The sequence below is a fragment of the Myripristis murdjan genome, chromosome 8 (genome assembly GCF_902150065.1).
Source record: "Myripristis murdjan chromosome 8, fMyrMur1.1, whole genome shotgun sequence".
Lineage (NCBI taxonomy): Eukaryota > Metazoa > Chordata > Actinopteri > Holocentriformes > Holocentridae > Myripristis > Myripristis murdjan.
Genome location: NC_043987.1, coordinates 1,771,763 through 1,784,403, shown reverse-complemented (window position 1 = coordinate 1,784,403; position 12,641 = coordinate 1,771,763). Strand labels below are relative to the sequence as shown.

The following is a 12,641-nucleotide window of genomic DNA, read 5'->3' as shown; positions in this document are numbered from 1 at the left end:
ACCATCTGCCTCGACAGGAGGGGCTGAGAGATATAAATACGGAAGGCTACCTCACAAAATTTATATTTTCCCATGTGTACTGACCACTTTCCATTGGTGTTGTAACTGTCAAATTTACGAAAGTACTTGAAGGCCGCAGTAGCCCCACGCCGCGGTGTAGGCACGCCCCCTTATGAATATTACATTCTTTACCGGTAGGCGAAGCAAGGAGACTCTGGGTAATATCGTGCAGAGCTGGGTGCTGTACACAACATAGACCCTTTATACCTTATTTCCAGCCTAGCGACCCCACGTCGGAAAAATAAAAGATGCCTTTACCTGTGCAGGTCTTCAACTTTCAGGTAAATCTGCCGTTAGGCTCTTGCCATTTTATTTCAAATTAGCTGAGACGGTTTGAAACTGAACGTGATGCCTTTTCTTAAATGCAAGTGGAGTAGCATAGCAAGTTAGTGGGGAGTTAAACTAATGACACTCCCAGTTTTAGCCATGGCTGGCCTTTGCCAGGTAGTCGTGATTTGCTGATAGCTTGCCCTATAAATGTTATGCCCGTTCCGTTCCATTCTTATATCAAAGACTGTTGAGCCAAAGGACGTCCAAAAATCTGTCAGTTTTCATGTTCCCTTGCTTGTATGCAAACGCCCATACGTAGCAGAACATTAAGTAAGACATTTAACCACTCATTGGGGTTTTATGGTAAATTCGGCTTACCAGTTGTCTCACAAATCCCCTTTTATTTCATGTAAGCGCTTAGAATTGGTTGACATGACGTGCCACTGCCATCCACACTCCGGCTGTATATTGGTGAAGGAGAACGGCACAATAACAAGCCCTCCATGTGCAGATTTCAATACAAGAAGTGCTGCGTGGGGCATAGGATGTATGCCGAGTTGGAGAGTGGCTCCAACACATGAGTCGAAACGGACTAAAGTTGTGTACTGTGCTATATAATTGTATATTTGCCGATAATCAATGTCATGACAAACTGCCCGATTTTTGAATGGCATTTGGAGAAGTTCAGAAGTGATGGCTAACGTTAAGTTGTTAAGCTAACGGCTAAGGCCTTCATTTGCTTACAGTGTTCAACGAAGAGTCTGTTAGCACAAAAGTACGAATAAGTAGTAAAATTCGGGCACTTTAGCGTGTCTGCTGAATAATGAAGCTGATTCTATTAAGAAATCACTTCGGGGGAAACTGCGCTTACTTTAGTGTAGCCAAGGGTTGCTAACTAGCTTTGCTAACCTAACTCGGTGCTGTCAACAGTGCGTCTCACTGTCGTTGGCGATAACTTAGCTTTACATTAGGATGTGTACACACTGATTTTGTCAGCAGGCTACTTTTTGAGTTTAACTGTTTCAAATGTAGTGTCCTTTGCTTAAACAGCGTCCTGTAGTCACAGAAACTCGAGTGCATTCCTGATATGTACGAAACGCTCTGTCCTTACAGCTGTCGGCCTGCTCGTCAACCAGCACGGCTAACGTTTGCTAGCTTGCCCCTCATACATGTCATTGACTTCACCGCCAAACTCCAGTCAAAAATCTATCGGTTTAATGTTCATATGTACACAACTTAACATACGCACCCCTTAAGACATTATTTAAGGACTCTTTTTAATATTTGATGTACAGCGGTAAATTCGGCTTAACGTATATAACGTTATATCCACGACCGTTACAGTAAAATTCATTGTTTTGGTTTTGGTTACATCTTCCACCACAAAATTACGTTGACATTACACATCGGAGGGCGGTAGTCAACAGGGGTCAATCAGTAGACAGTGGCCAGAGGTCTTAAATTATGTTTTGCCAAGTAGGTACACTGTCTGATAGCTAAAGTAAGGTTAAATCAACAGATTTTGACAGAAGCTTGTCTGAATTCATAACCCCTCTGGGCTACCCCTTAACTTTACTTGAAAAAAGGTGACAGTTCTCAGGACCTAGTCTTTGAATACAACAACCAGTAAAGACACCACTTGTATATGTTGAACACAAACATTTTCAAGTCAGCTATTAGAATTTCAGAATTTGACAGTCAGTGATAACTTATTTTATCCTTTAGGATAAAGAGATGTTAGAATAACAGCAGATATTTGGCCTTTGACAAATGAGATACTAAATAAATTGCTGTAAATTTGACCATTTTCATCTGAAAAATTCAAACTAATGAAACATTCTAATATTCCCTTTGAGGAAATTTGGACATGTCCTAGAGAATCATTCTCTGTGAGAGTGGAAAAGCCTCTGAGACAGTACTTAGGCTTGGATCATGGGAAAGTAAAACTCACCACTGAGACGCCAGATGATTTTAAACCACAGTAGTGATAATAAAGCAAATTGACAAATCAATATTAGAATCCATTAGGACAACTTAACAGCTTCCCATAGACTGTTAGTACAGTATTGTGTCAGATATACATGTAATCACATAGAATCAGAGAGAGCACATTAGAAATGGGATATCAGAAACTAGCATTACCTGTGTAGTTCATTTCCAGCTGTGATGCTTTGGCTGATCATTCTACTTTTATCCCATATCTGTTGCTGCTTGGGCTAAGTTAGGTTTGAAGCTGAGGTCATAGGGTTAATTTTTTATAAATAATACTTTAATAAAAATATCTTATTATTTCTGAAACATCTGGATTGGTGATCGACCAATTATCTGTCCTGGTCAAAATTATGATATTGATTTTCAAAAATTGATATCGTAATTTTGAGTTACACAATGGCCTAAATGAAAACCAGAGGGGTTACAGTCTTCTTTTCAGTTTGACTGGAGTTTAAAACATTTAAACACAAGAAACCTAACCCAGCATCACTGACATGACCTTTTAAATATACAATTTTAATCACTGTAAATATAGTTTTCTTGTCTTTTTTTGATACAAAACAAAAAAAATCGTATCTTCTTGTGCGTTTGTTTTTTGAACCGATTAAACTTTATTAAACTTTCTTTAAATTCAAAGCAAGGTTTGTGTTTGCATTTCTAATACTGTAAGTTTTTAAACTGCAATTTTTAAATGTATTATAAATAAATATTGGCCCTAGTATCAGTTATCATTGTCCTGGATTACTAATAATTACTATGGTATTGGCCCTGAACAATCTGTGTTGGTCGATCCCTAATCTGGATTACACTTGTTTCAGATTTAAATGATAGTACAACTTATTACAATGTTTATTTTAAATTCACGTTTCCTCTTACAGTGGTGGTAGTTTCCTTGTTGTGGTGGTGCACCACTGTTAAACTATTGCAGAAAGTTTTTTTTTTTTTTTTTTTTAAATTGCCACTATTGTTGTGAGCCTACTTGGTGTCCCTCCTCTCAGGACAGGCCGTGGTCAGGGCAGGCTGAGGCTGAGGCTGAGGCAGAAGCTGAAGCTGAGGCAGAGGCAGAGGCAGAGGCAGAGGCAGAGGCTGAGGCAGAAGCTGAAGCTGAAGCTGAGGCTGAGGCTGAGGACAGAGGCAGGGCCAGTCAGAGGTCAGCCAGGAGCAGAAGTAGCTCAGCCAGCAGCTCGTCTGCTGCTTCCAGATGGTTCTCAGCCACCTGGCTGTCAGGCTCGTCCCCCCGCTCTGATTGTTTCTCCCCCTCACCAGCGGGAGACTACATGCTCAACACTCGCTTGCCCACCAGCTCCCTGCTGTCCAAGGTAAACCAGCCAGCAGTACCACACAGAACAGAGCAGAACATCCTCATTACCTTGTCACTGAGAAACACCAAGTTTGAACACAAGCTTTGTACATGGCAACATGTGCAGTAAAACTAAAATAAAATAGAATCTGGGTAAGGCTGCCCAAATATGATTTTTAAGGGAAACCCTGCAGTGTGACTCTCCTCCGAACACTGACTGGATATTAGGTGAACCTGAGCACGTAAAATTTTGATGTTATCCAGCTGTGGCCTTGACTGTGTGTTGAACTGTAATGTGTGCTGATCTCTGTGCCTGGTGTTTCACTCACAGGGATCTGTGGAGCCCATGCAGATTGATGCAGACCCCCAAGAGGACCAGCAGAATGCTCCAGACACCAACTATGTAGTGGAGAACCCCACACTGGTATTTAACACAATGATTTTCCAACTCTGGGTCCTGACCACACAACTTGAATGGATGTTTGCAACATTTAACGGTTTGCAGTGGTCATTTGGCTGGTACTGAGTAAAATGGTGATTACATTAGTTGCTACAGACATGCCAGAAGGGCCATTAAGTGTGTCACACTAGCTTGATAGCGGATATGTTGTGCTGTGGCTGCTTGGTAAAAGTGGTAATCAGTGAGCACGTTTACATGCACACCATATTCCGGTATTATTCGGAATATTCGCAATATTCCGGCGGCGCACGTGTCATGTAAACAGAACCCTATTAAGGTCATATTCCGGTTGGAGAGAATTCCGAATAAGACCCCTGGCATATGCCTCTTCCAACCGGAATATTGAGGCATGTAAACACCTTAGTCGGAAAATGCCCCGAACCGGAATATTCAGTCACCACTGCACATGCTCGATTCGCAAGGAATTCTGGGGCGTCTTTGTTGCTATGGTTAGTGCAAGCAGGGAAAACCATAGACATAATATACGTATATTACGTGAGATCCGATCACTCGGGACGCATTGAGGAAGTTAACAACCATAATTGCCAATTTATTCTGTACCAGCCACATATCCACGGCGAACAGAGCAGTGCCCATTCTACTCCATTCAAGCTCTGTGGTGAAAAGTCCTTGTTAGTGTGGGGCTATTGGTTATTGTTACTTATGTCTGAGTGCAGGACCTGGAGCAGTATGCCACCAGCTACAGTGGACTGATGCGCATTGAGAGGCTCCAGTTCATTGCTGAGCACTGCCCGCAGCTCCGAGTTGAAGCTCTCAAGATGGCCCTCACTTTCGTCCAGAGGACCTTCAACGTTGACACCTATGAAGAAATCCACCGCAAACTAACTGAGGCCACACGGTATGCCCGCAGTCGGGGCTGAAAATAGTTCCCAGACCTTTCCCACCCAGAGTAAGGTGGAGAAATGGGTCAACCTGTAATGTGTGTGATGTGTGTCTTTGATGCACAGGGAGGTGCAGGGTGTGCCTGACACGGTGCCTGAAGGTGGGGTTGTTCCCCCTCCCCTGGACTCGGCTTGGGCTGAGTCCACCAGGAAGAAAGCCCTACTTAAACTGGAGAAACTGGATACAGACCTCAAGAACTACAAGGGAAATTCCATCAAAGAGAGTATCAGGTACATGACAGTGGACACTATGCTCAGTTGAATGCCACTGCTGTTTACACTTGACGAAAGCATGGAAGACAGATATGGAATGGATCAAACCTGTGTTGTGGAAAACTGCATACCCAGAAGGTTTTGGGATTTTAGTATTCCCTGGATTCCCTGAAAAGAGGGGAGAGGAAAAATGGAGTTACATAAACATAAGCAAGTCATAGTGATGTATACAGATGTGACACATTTATGACAAGGAGCATTGAAGCTGTTCTGGTGTCTGGTGGTGGCCCAACAACACAAATATAATGTGTGTGTATATACAGTACTGTGCATAAGTGTTAGGCAGGTGTGATAAAATGCTGCAAAGTAAGAATGCTTTCAGATGCTTTCAAAAATAGAAGTGTTAAGAGTTTATTTTTATCATTTAACAAAATGCAAAGTGAATGAACAGAGGAGAAAGCTAAATCAAATCAATATTTGGTGTGACCACCCTTTGCCTTCAAAACAGCATCAGTTCTCCTGGTACACTTGCACAAAGTTAGGGATTCTGAAGGGCTGATCAGACCATATGACGTAAGTGGTGAGGAAGCAGGTCTATGTCTGGGGCCTCTCAGGGACAAGTGTTGTCTTTTGCAGTTGCAGTTTGCTCCCAGGAGAAAGGAAGAATACTGTGCGCACATCTCATGGCCACAAATGACCTAAAACGTGGGAATGAGTTAATCACATTGAGGGAACGAGTGATATCTCGTGGCCATGAATTAGTAAATCTTGGCCTACTTTTTTTTTTTTTACTCTCATTACACCTCCCAGCTTTATAGAACCTTGATGAGTTCAGCTCTTTTTTTCTTTAGGAGCAGCCCTCTCCTCTTCCTTTTCCCCTTTGCCCACTTTGCCTCTCACCTGTTTTGCCCCTTGTTGTTCTCCAGGAGAGGCCACGATGACTTGGGGGACCATTATCTGGACTGTGGTGACCTCAGCAACGCTCTCAAATGCTACTCCCGAGCCAGAGACTACTGCACAAGCGCCAAGCATGTCATCAACATGTGTCTTAACGTCATCAAGGTGAAACAGGATGTGCATTCAAGCAAAAACAGCACTTGCAGTGTTCTGATGAGGCATGCAGGATTTAATGGACCAAACGGGGCTTATGCTATTACATTTGCATAGACCAACAAATACCATTATGTGTGTAAAATTGTGAGCTGTCACTACAGGGTATGTGTCAATCTTCATCCCCCTGTCTCCAGGTTAGTGTTTACCTGCAGAACTGGTCCCATGTACTGAGCTATGTCAGCAAGGCAGAATCCACACCAGAGATAGCAGAGGTAAGCATCACCTTCACACAGCTCATTTTCCTCACACCACTACTGTCCCACAGAACAGCTGGGGGGAAGTGAAATATCCCATTTTTCAAAATGGGTGAGCTATGCCTTCAATTTTTAGAAATGCAAAATGTAGCACCTCCAAGGCAGTATTGACAACTCGCAGTACCACAGTTGACTACAGAGGCTCTAATGGCTTTTGGCATGTTGAAACTATTCATTGCTTGCTAGCTTGTTGCTGAGAGGAAGAGTGACTGTTATGCTTTGTTTTTTTTGCTTGTCTAGCAAAGAGGAGAGCGAGACAGTCAAAACCAAGCGGTCCTCACCAAATTAAAATGTGCTGCAGGTAAGACAACATTATGCTTTTAGTGTTAAGATCCCACTTCATAAGTAGAGGTCCACTTTAGGTCATCACAGTCTGTCACACCTGGATTTGAATCAGTTGAGGTTTGAATAGGAAGATATTAAGTATCAGTGCATGTCAAGTTGATAACTGGTAAGAATGATTGTGAGGTAGATGTAGGCTAACGTGACATTCCAACGATTCCCATCAGACTACAGGCCTTGATTTACTTTTTAATTTGGATTGGTGCTGTCAGTGCACAAATGCAAGGAGAGCCCCTACACATATTTTACTTATGTACATAGCTGTTGGTATGAAATTTTAATTTTGTGGTTTTACCGTGATTAAAAAAAAAAAAAAAAAATCTTTAATCCGCTATTTAGAATGTCATTCTATTGTTCTTCATTGCTGCTTTGCTGTTGCTGCTGCTTTTCTCTGTGGAGTCCTTTGGAAAGTGCTATTTAAATAAAGCTTATAATTGTTGTGCCTCAGGTTTGGCAGAGCTGGCCTCTCGAAAGTACAAACCAGCTGCCAAGTGCTTCCTGCAGGCGTCCTTTGACCACTGTGACTGTCCAGAGGTGAGTTCACATGGCCGTCAGCCAGTCATGCTTCACTACACTACAGCCTCAGCAGTCAATCGAACCTTCTGGGTGGGGTGAATTTACAAAAAAGATTCACAAGACAGGTTGAATCTTGGAACTATTTGGAAGAGAGTGTCAGTGTATGGCTTGTAACATCCTTAAACTTGACAGCTTATGCCCGTGTCCAAAATTTGAACTCAAATAGCACCCACCTGAGATTCAGTGCCTCAACGAAGTCCCACCCTCATACATTACCATAGCAAGGGGAGGCTAGGTTGAGTGTAGTGAGTATATTCAGCAGCTGTGTGTGTGTGTGTGTGTGTGCACACAAGACATGATTGGACTGAAATTGTGATGCTTGCTTGAGCTGACTGGTAGTTTGATTCATCCCAAACAAACTTTAACAAATGAGATTTCAGCCCCAGGAGCAACTCAGAACACCAGATTTTTTTTCTTAGTGCATTTAGTTTGGATCATGGTGGTATAATGGTGATTTACCAAATTTCTGAAGAAAAGTTCTGCACACAATCTTTAAACCATAAAGGGTACCTGCAGCTGAACGAGTGTTCCATCCACAACCATAGCTGAATCTCTTCACCCAGATATCCTGTGCAATGATGACATATCAGCACCTTTTGTATTTGGTGGGGTACAGATGGTCAAGTCCACAAAATTCACACAGTGACCTCACTGCTGTTTGGGGCTGCCAGCCAACCAGAATTCTGTATGCTGCTTTAAATAAGACTGTTTTCATGCTAAAATACCCAGGCAAAAGTCCAACTACCGTATTTCCCCAATTAATCGCCTGGCCGCAAATAGCCGCCTGGTTCTTATAAACGCCTGGGGTCTGCACCCATTTTGCGTATTTAATGCCCACCCGAATAACCGCCGGGGCGATTATTTGCATTATATTGAGGTAACCCAAAATAAGGCTATTCACCTTATTTATGCAGAAGTAAACAGTTAGCCGCACAATAACTGTGCGGCACTTCCGTTTTCTGTCAAAATAAGAGAGCTAGCTAAAAAAAAAGGGTGTACTGTACCGACCGACTGTAAATATGTTGGACAGTAACTGTCATCACAATAATGGCCTGGTGCAGGTCTGTGCAAAAATAAATAAAGGCCTGCAGCGAATAGCCGCCTGGTTCTTTTAAACGCCCGGGGTCCAAGTTGATTTGGCATATTAAACCCCCGGGCTATTAATTGGTGAAATACGGTACTCATTATTTTGCCCTGAACTTTGTTTTTGTCAGGGTAAAGAATCCTCTAAAACAGCATGTAGACCATTATGGGACATTAAACCTGCCCATTGAAACCCAAGACAATAACTACTAATAAATAAATGAAGGCTCAGGGCTTCCCATAGACAACCTGTGTAGTATCCGTCATACATCAAGCGGTAGGCGACTCTTGATTGACTGATATCTAATTTTGAATGAAAGGCTAATATCCACAGTTGAACCCTGGGTGGTAATGAGTGTCGGTGTGTGTTCCACCAGCTCCTGTCTCCCAGTAACGTAGCAGTGTATGGTGGCTTGTGTGCACTGGCAACATTTGACAGACAAGAGCTCCAACGCAATGTGATCTCCAGCAGGTAGGCCATAGTAATATTAGTATATTACACTTTTTTAATTACAGTATTTTGATGTGACATTTATAGTAAATGTGCTTCCTCTGGTGTTTTATCATTTAACTGACAACTGGGGGAAACAGCATTAGGTGACTATCCCTTTAATAATATATATTTTTTTCCTTTCTTCTCTTCCTATCCAGCTCCTTCAAATTGTTTTTAGAGTTAGAACCTCAGATCCGTGACATAATCTTCAAGTTTTATGAATCCAAATACGCATCTTGTCTCAAACTATTGGACGAAATGAAGGTAAGATCAGAGGGCTTCTTGTGTAACTGAGAGAACATACACAGTGCTGTCGTGTTAGAATAACAGTCACTCCAAAGTCAGAGGTTTGATGCTCGACATAGGTGATGCACACGTTTACCGTGGCCCTTAGTGGTTGGTCTGAATATGTGAGTGTGTGTGTTCATGTTTGTGGTGTCTTGTCCAGGACAACCTGCTGCTGGACATGTACCTGGCCCCCCACGTCAAAACACTGTACACCCAGATAAGGAACAGAGCCCTCATCCAGGTGAGACCACACGCTGTGGACTGTACCTTCAGTGTATTTATGTTATATAAGCGTTTTTACTTCGATTTTTTTTTTTTTTTCACTTTTCTCCTTTTAAACTCCCTTTGAAGCCCAGGAAACCAGAGATGGGCTTTTAAAAAATCTTTTATATGTAGTGGTCAGTTTGAGTGAAACTTTCAGGGTATGTGTCAGGTTTGTATGTGGACATATCCTGTGAGTTTCTGATTTTATAGTCTGATTTGTGTTATGGCACACCCATTTTTTGCATTCATAGTGCCCCCTTATTGGCCTATTCTTATGAAACTTTCAGGGTATGTTTCAGGTACCTATGTGGACATATCCTACAAGTTTCATGATGATTGGCCAAACGGTTGAAAAGTTCTGTGCTTAGCAACACCCCTTCTTAAGTTAATTGGTGAATATCTTGAAAACAAATAAAGATCAGCCACAACGAATTTGTCAGCAATTGGACCTACGGCCTAGGAGATGTCAAAAATGTGTTTTTCAAAATATTCAAAATTCTGGAAAATCCAAGATGGTGGACATTTTGGGTTTTTGAGAAAAATTTATAGAGTTTGGACCCAAAAATATCTGCACCAAGTTTCATGTAAATTTAATTTATGGCGTAGGAGTTCTGAATCTGTAAAGTGAAACATTGTTTTTCTTTAATCATTGCGCCCCCATCAGGCCGATTGGGGTCAAATTTCTTGAGTAGCATTTGCACACAACTTCCAACCAATCTGCAAAATTTCATGTCTCTACCACTTACATCTGACAGGGATTTGCAGAAACATTCCTGAAGAGGGAAAATAATGATGATGATGATGATGATGATGATAATAATAATGATAATAACAATAATACTACACTAACAATAATACACTAGCACAAAGGCAATAGGGTTTCAGGCTTGCAGGCTTGAACCCCTTGTTGTTAGGTTTTTCGGTTGTGTTTTCAGACGGCAGTCTTTGCTGTCCTTGTCTTACGTAGTGTTTTCGTTGAGGACGTGCTGCTCTACAACACTGCCATTACTAAGATACTTTTTGCTCTAGTTTGCTCTGGCATGTTCCAGAAGTGCACAGTAATGGACACTGGGTGATGGCTCTCTGTCGTGAAACAGTTGTGTTTGTGTTTAGTACTTCAGCCCGTATGTGTCGGCAGACATGACCAAGATGGCTCAAGCTTTCAACACGACAGTAGCAGCTCTGGAAGACGAGCTCACTCAGCTTATACTGGAGGGTCTCATCAATGCACGAATCGACTCCCATAGCAAGGTGACACACACACACACACACACACGCTTAGAAAAAACCCTGAAAGACAAAAGGTCAGCAACTAATTGACATTTGATTCTCTCCAGCCTTGTAATGAAGAGAAATCCTGCACACTGGCTAAACTTTATTACATGAGACATTTCAATCTGATAAGGAAGGTTCAATGCAGTATATCAAAGAGAAAAAAAATACACTCCATATATAGGAATAGCCTATCCATTAAAACAGCAAGTATAGAAATTATATTTACTGTTTTAATAACATGCTACAAAGTCAAACACCCGTAGAGGTGCATAAAGAACATTATCAAATAGCAAAAATATTAAAATCTCTGGTACTTAGCAGGTAGACTAGTATATTACAGTTTTGATCATGACAAACTACTCTGGTTCCTTGCAGTTTTTTTCCTTCTGATTAATATGTTTCTCTTTGCTTCTTTATTGTATTTCCACATATTTGACCTTGTATTAGCCTGTGTTGGTTACATTTTCAACATGTGACCATACCTTATACTAGCAGGTGGCAGGTTGCTGTCAGACCTGAAGCAGATCCTTGCTTCAGGCCAAGCTGCATGCTCAGCCAGTATGCAGGTTTTCTCCCGATAACCTTTGACTTTTTCTGACTTTTTCCAATCTCTCCATCGGGAAAACCTGCCTTGCTGATGGGTTCCTCAGATCCTGTATGCGCGGGACGTGGACCAGAGGAGCACCACCTTTGAGAAGTCGCTCCACATGGGCAAGGAGTTCCAGAGACGAGCCAAAGCCATGATCCTCCGAGCAGCTGTGCTGCGCAACCAGATCCATGTCAAGGTAAAAGAGGATGTTTTTTCTTTTTGGTCCAAGTCCAGCTGGCTCGAGTCATCTTGCCGTTGCCTTTAAAGCCACATTAATCAATGTTACATGCATTTAGCAGTAAAATAACCCCTTACAGTGTGAGAGATGCCAGTGTCGGTGTCTTTGCCCTGTCCGATTTTACAGCCAGCCTGTTGTCGCTGCCTTGTTTCAGTATCAGTGCTGCTTGTCATAGATTGTCCAAGTCTCTGGAACTCTACTGGAAGGATGGAGCTCCACTCTTTCTCTCATTTGGGGTTATGCTGATGTAGGTGGAAAGTGCTGTTCCAGAGACTTGTACAATTTATTCCAGGGGACGCTGGGGCTGAGCTGTTTGCTCTTGGTAGCCCAACATATTACTAACACACTGTTTCTTTTGTGTGTCACCTCTCTTTATATTGATGATTCATGAACCAGCTATGTATTGAATTTCTTAAAACACACAATTATTGCTTTGTCCAAGAACAAAGAAGTAACTACCAATATTTCGTAGCTAACAGTCCACACCTGTATCATGCTCTTTTATCCCCTCCTCAGTCTCCACCAAGAGAAGGCAGCCAGGGTGAACTCACGCCAGCCAACAGCCAAACCCGGATGAGCACCAACATGTGAGGAGGAAAGCCCTCCTCTGTCTCTGCAGGGTGACCACAGACTGGAGGCGAGGGAGAATCTGATCTGCACCACCCACACCCCACCGCCACACACAGCGGACAAAACCCAAATCGCTGTTCCTCTGCTAAGAATGGAGACGGCACACAACATAAAGTTCAGTTGCTTCTCAGATAAGATCACCTTTGTTAGTCAGGTGATGATGATGATGATATGGATATTTGTACAAGAAGTGAGTTTGTTGGAGTGAAAGATGTGCTGGTAAGTGCTGCACTTTCCTCTGCTTCGAGATGATGTAAAATAAATAAACCTTCCAGAAGATACTCTTGACAGATTGTCTT

General features: G+C 42.3%; 1 protein-coding gene across 1 annotated transcript; it reads left to right on the top strand.

Annotated features, from left to right (window-relative positions):
- The first annotated feature begins 199 nt into the window (after positions 1-199).
- Positions 200-12,630, top strand: gps1 (G protein pathway suppressor 1). Its single transcript, XM_030058894.1, has 14 exons — positions 200-341; positions 3,954-4,046; positions 4,760-4,941; positions 5,051-5,215; positions 6,124-6,259; positions 6,445-6,522; positions 6,805-6,865; positions 7,355-7,440; positions 8,943-9,037; positions 9,217-9,322; positions 9,507-9,587; positions 10,724-10,861; positions 11,536-11,670; positions 12,229-12,630. The coding sequence occupies exons 1-14, from the start codon at positions 309-311 to the stop codon at positions 12,301-12,303; spliced, it is 1,464 nt and encodes a 487-aa protein (XP_029914754.1). The 5' UTR covers positions 200-308; the 3' UTR covers positions 12,304-12,630.
- Positions 12,631-12,641: the final 11 nt, after the last annotated feature.

Excerpts from the sequence above, each read along its gene's own strand:
- gps1 (XM_030058894.1), top strand. The coding sequence starts at position 309 with ATGCCTTTACCTGTGCAGGTCTTCAACTTTCAG. Across the intron at positions 342-3,953 it reads TGCAGGTCTTCAACTTTCAG|GGATCTGTGGAGCCCATGCA; the intron begins GTAAATCTGCCG and ends TTTCACTCACAG. Across the intron at positions 11,671-12,228 it reads GCAACCAGATCCATGTCAAG|TCTCCACCAAGAGAAGGCAG; the intron begins GTAAAAGAGGAT and ends TCCCCTCCTCAG.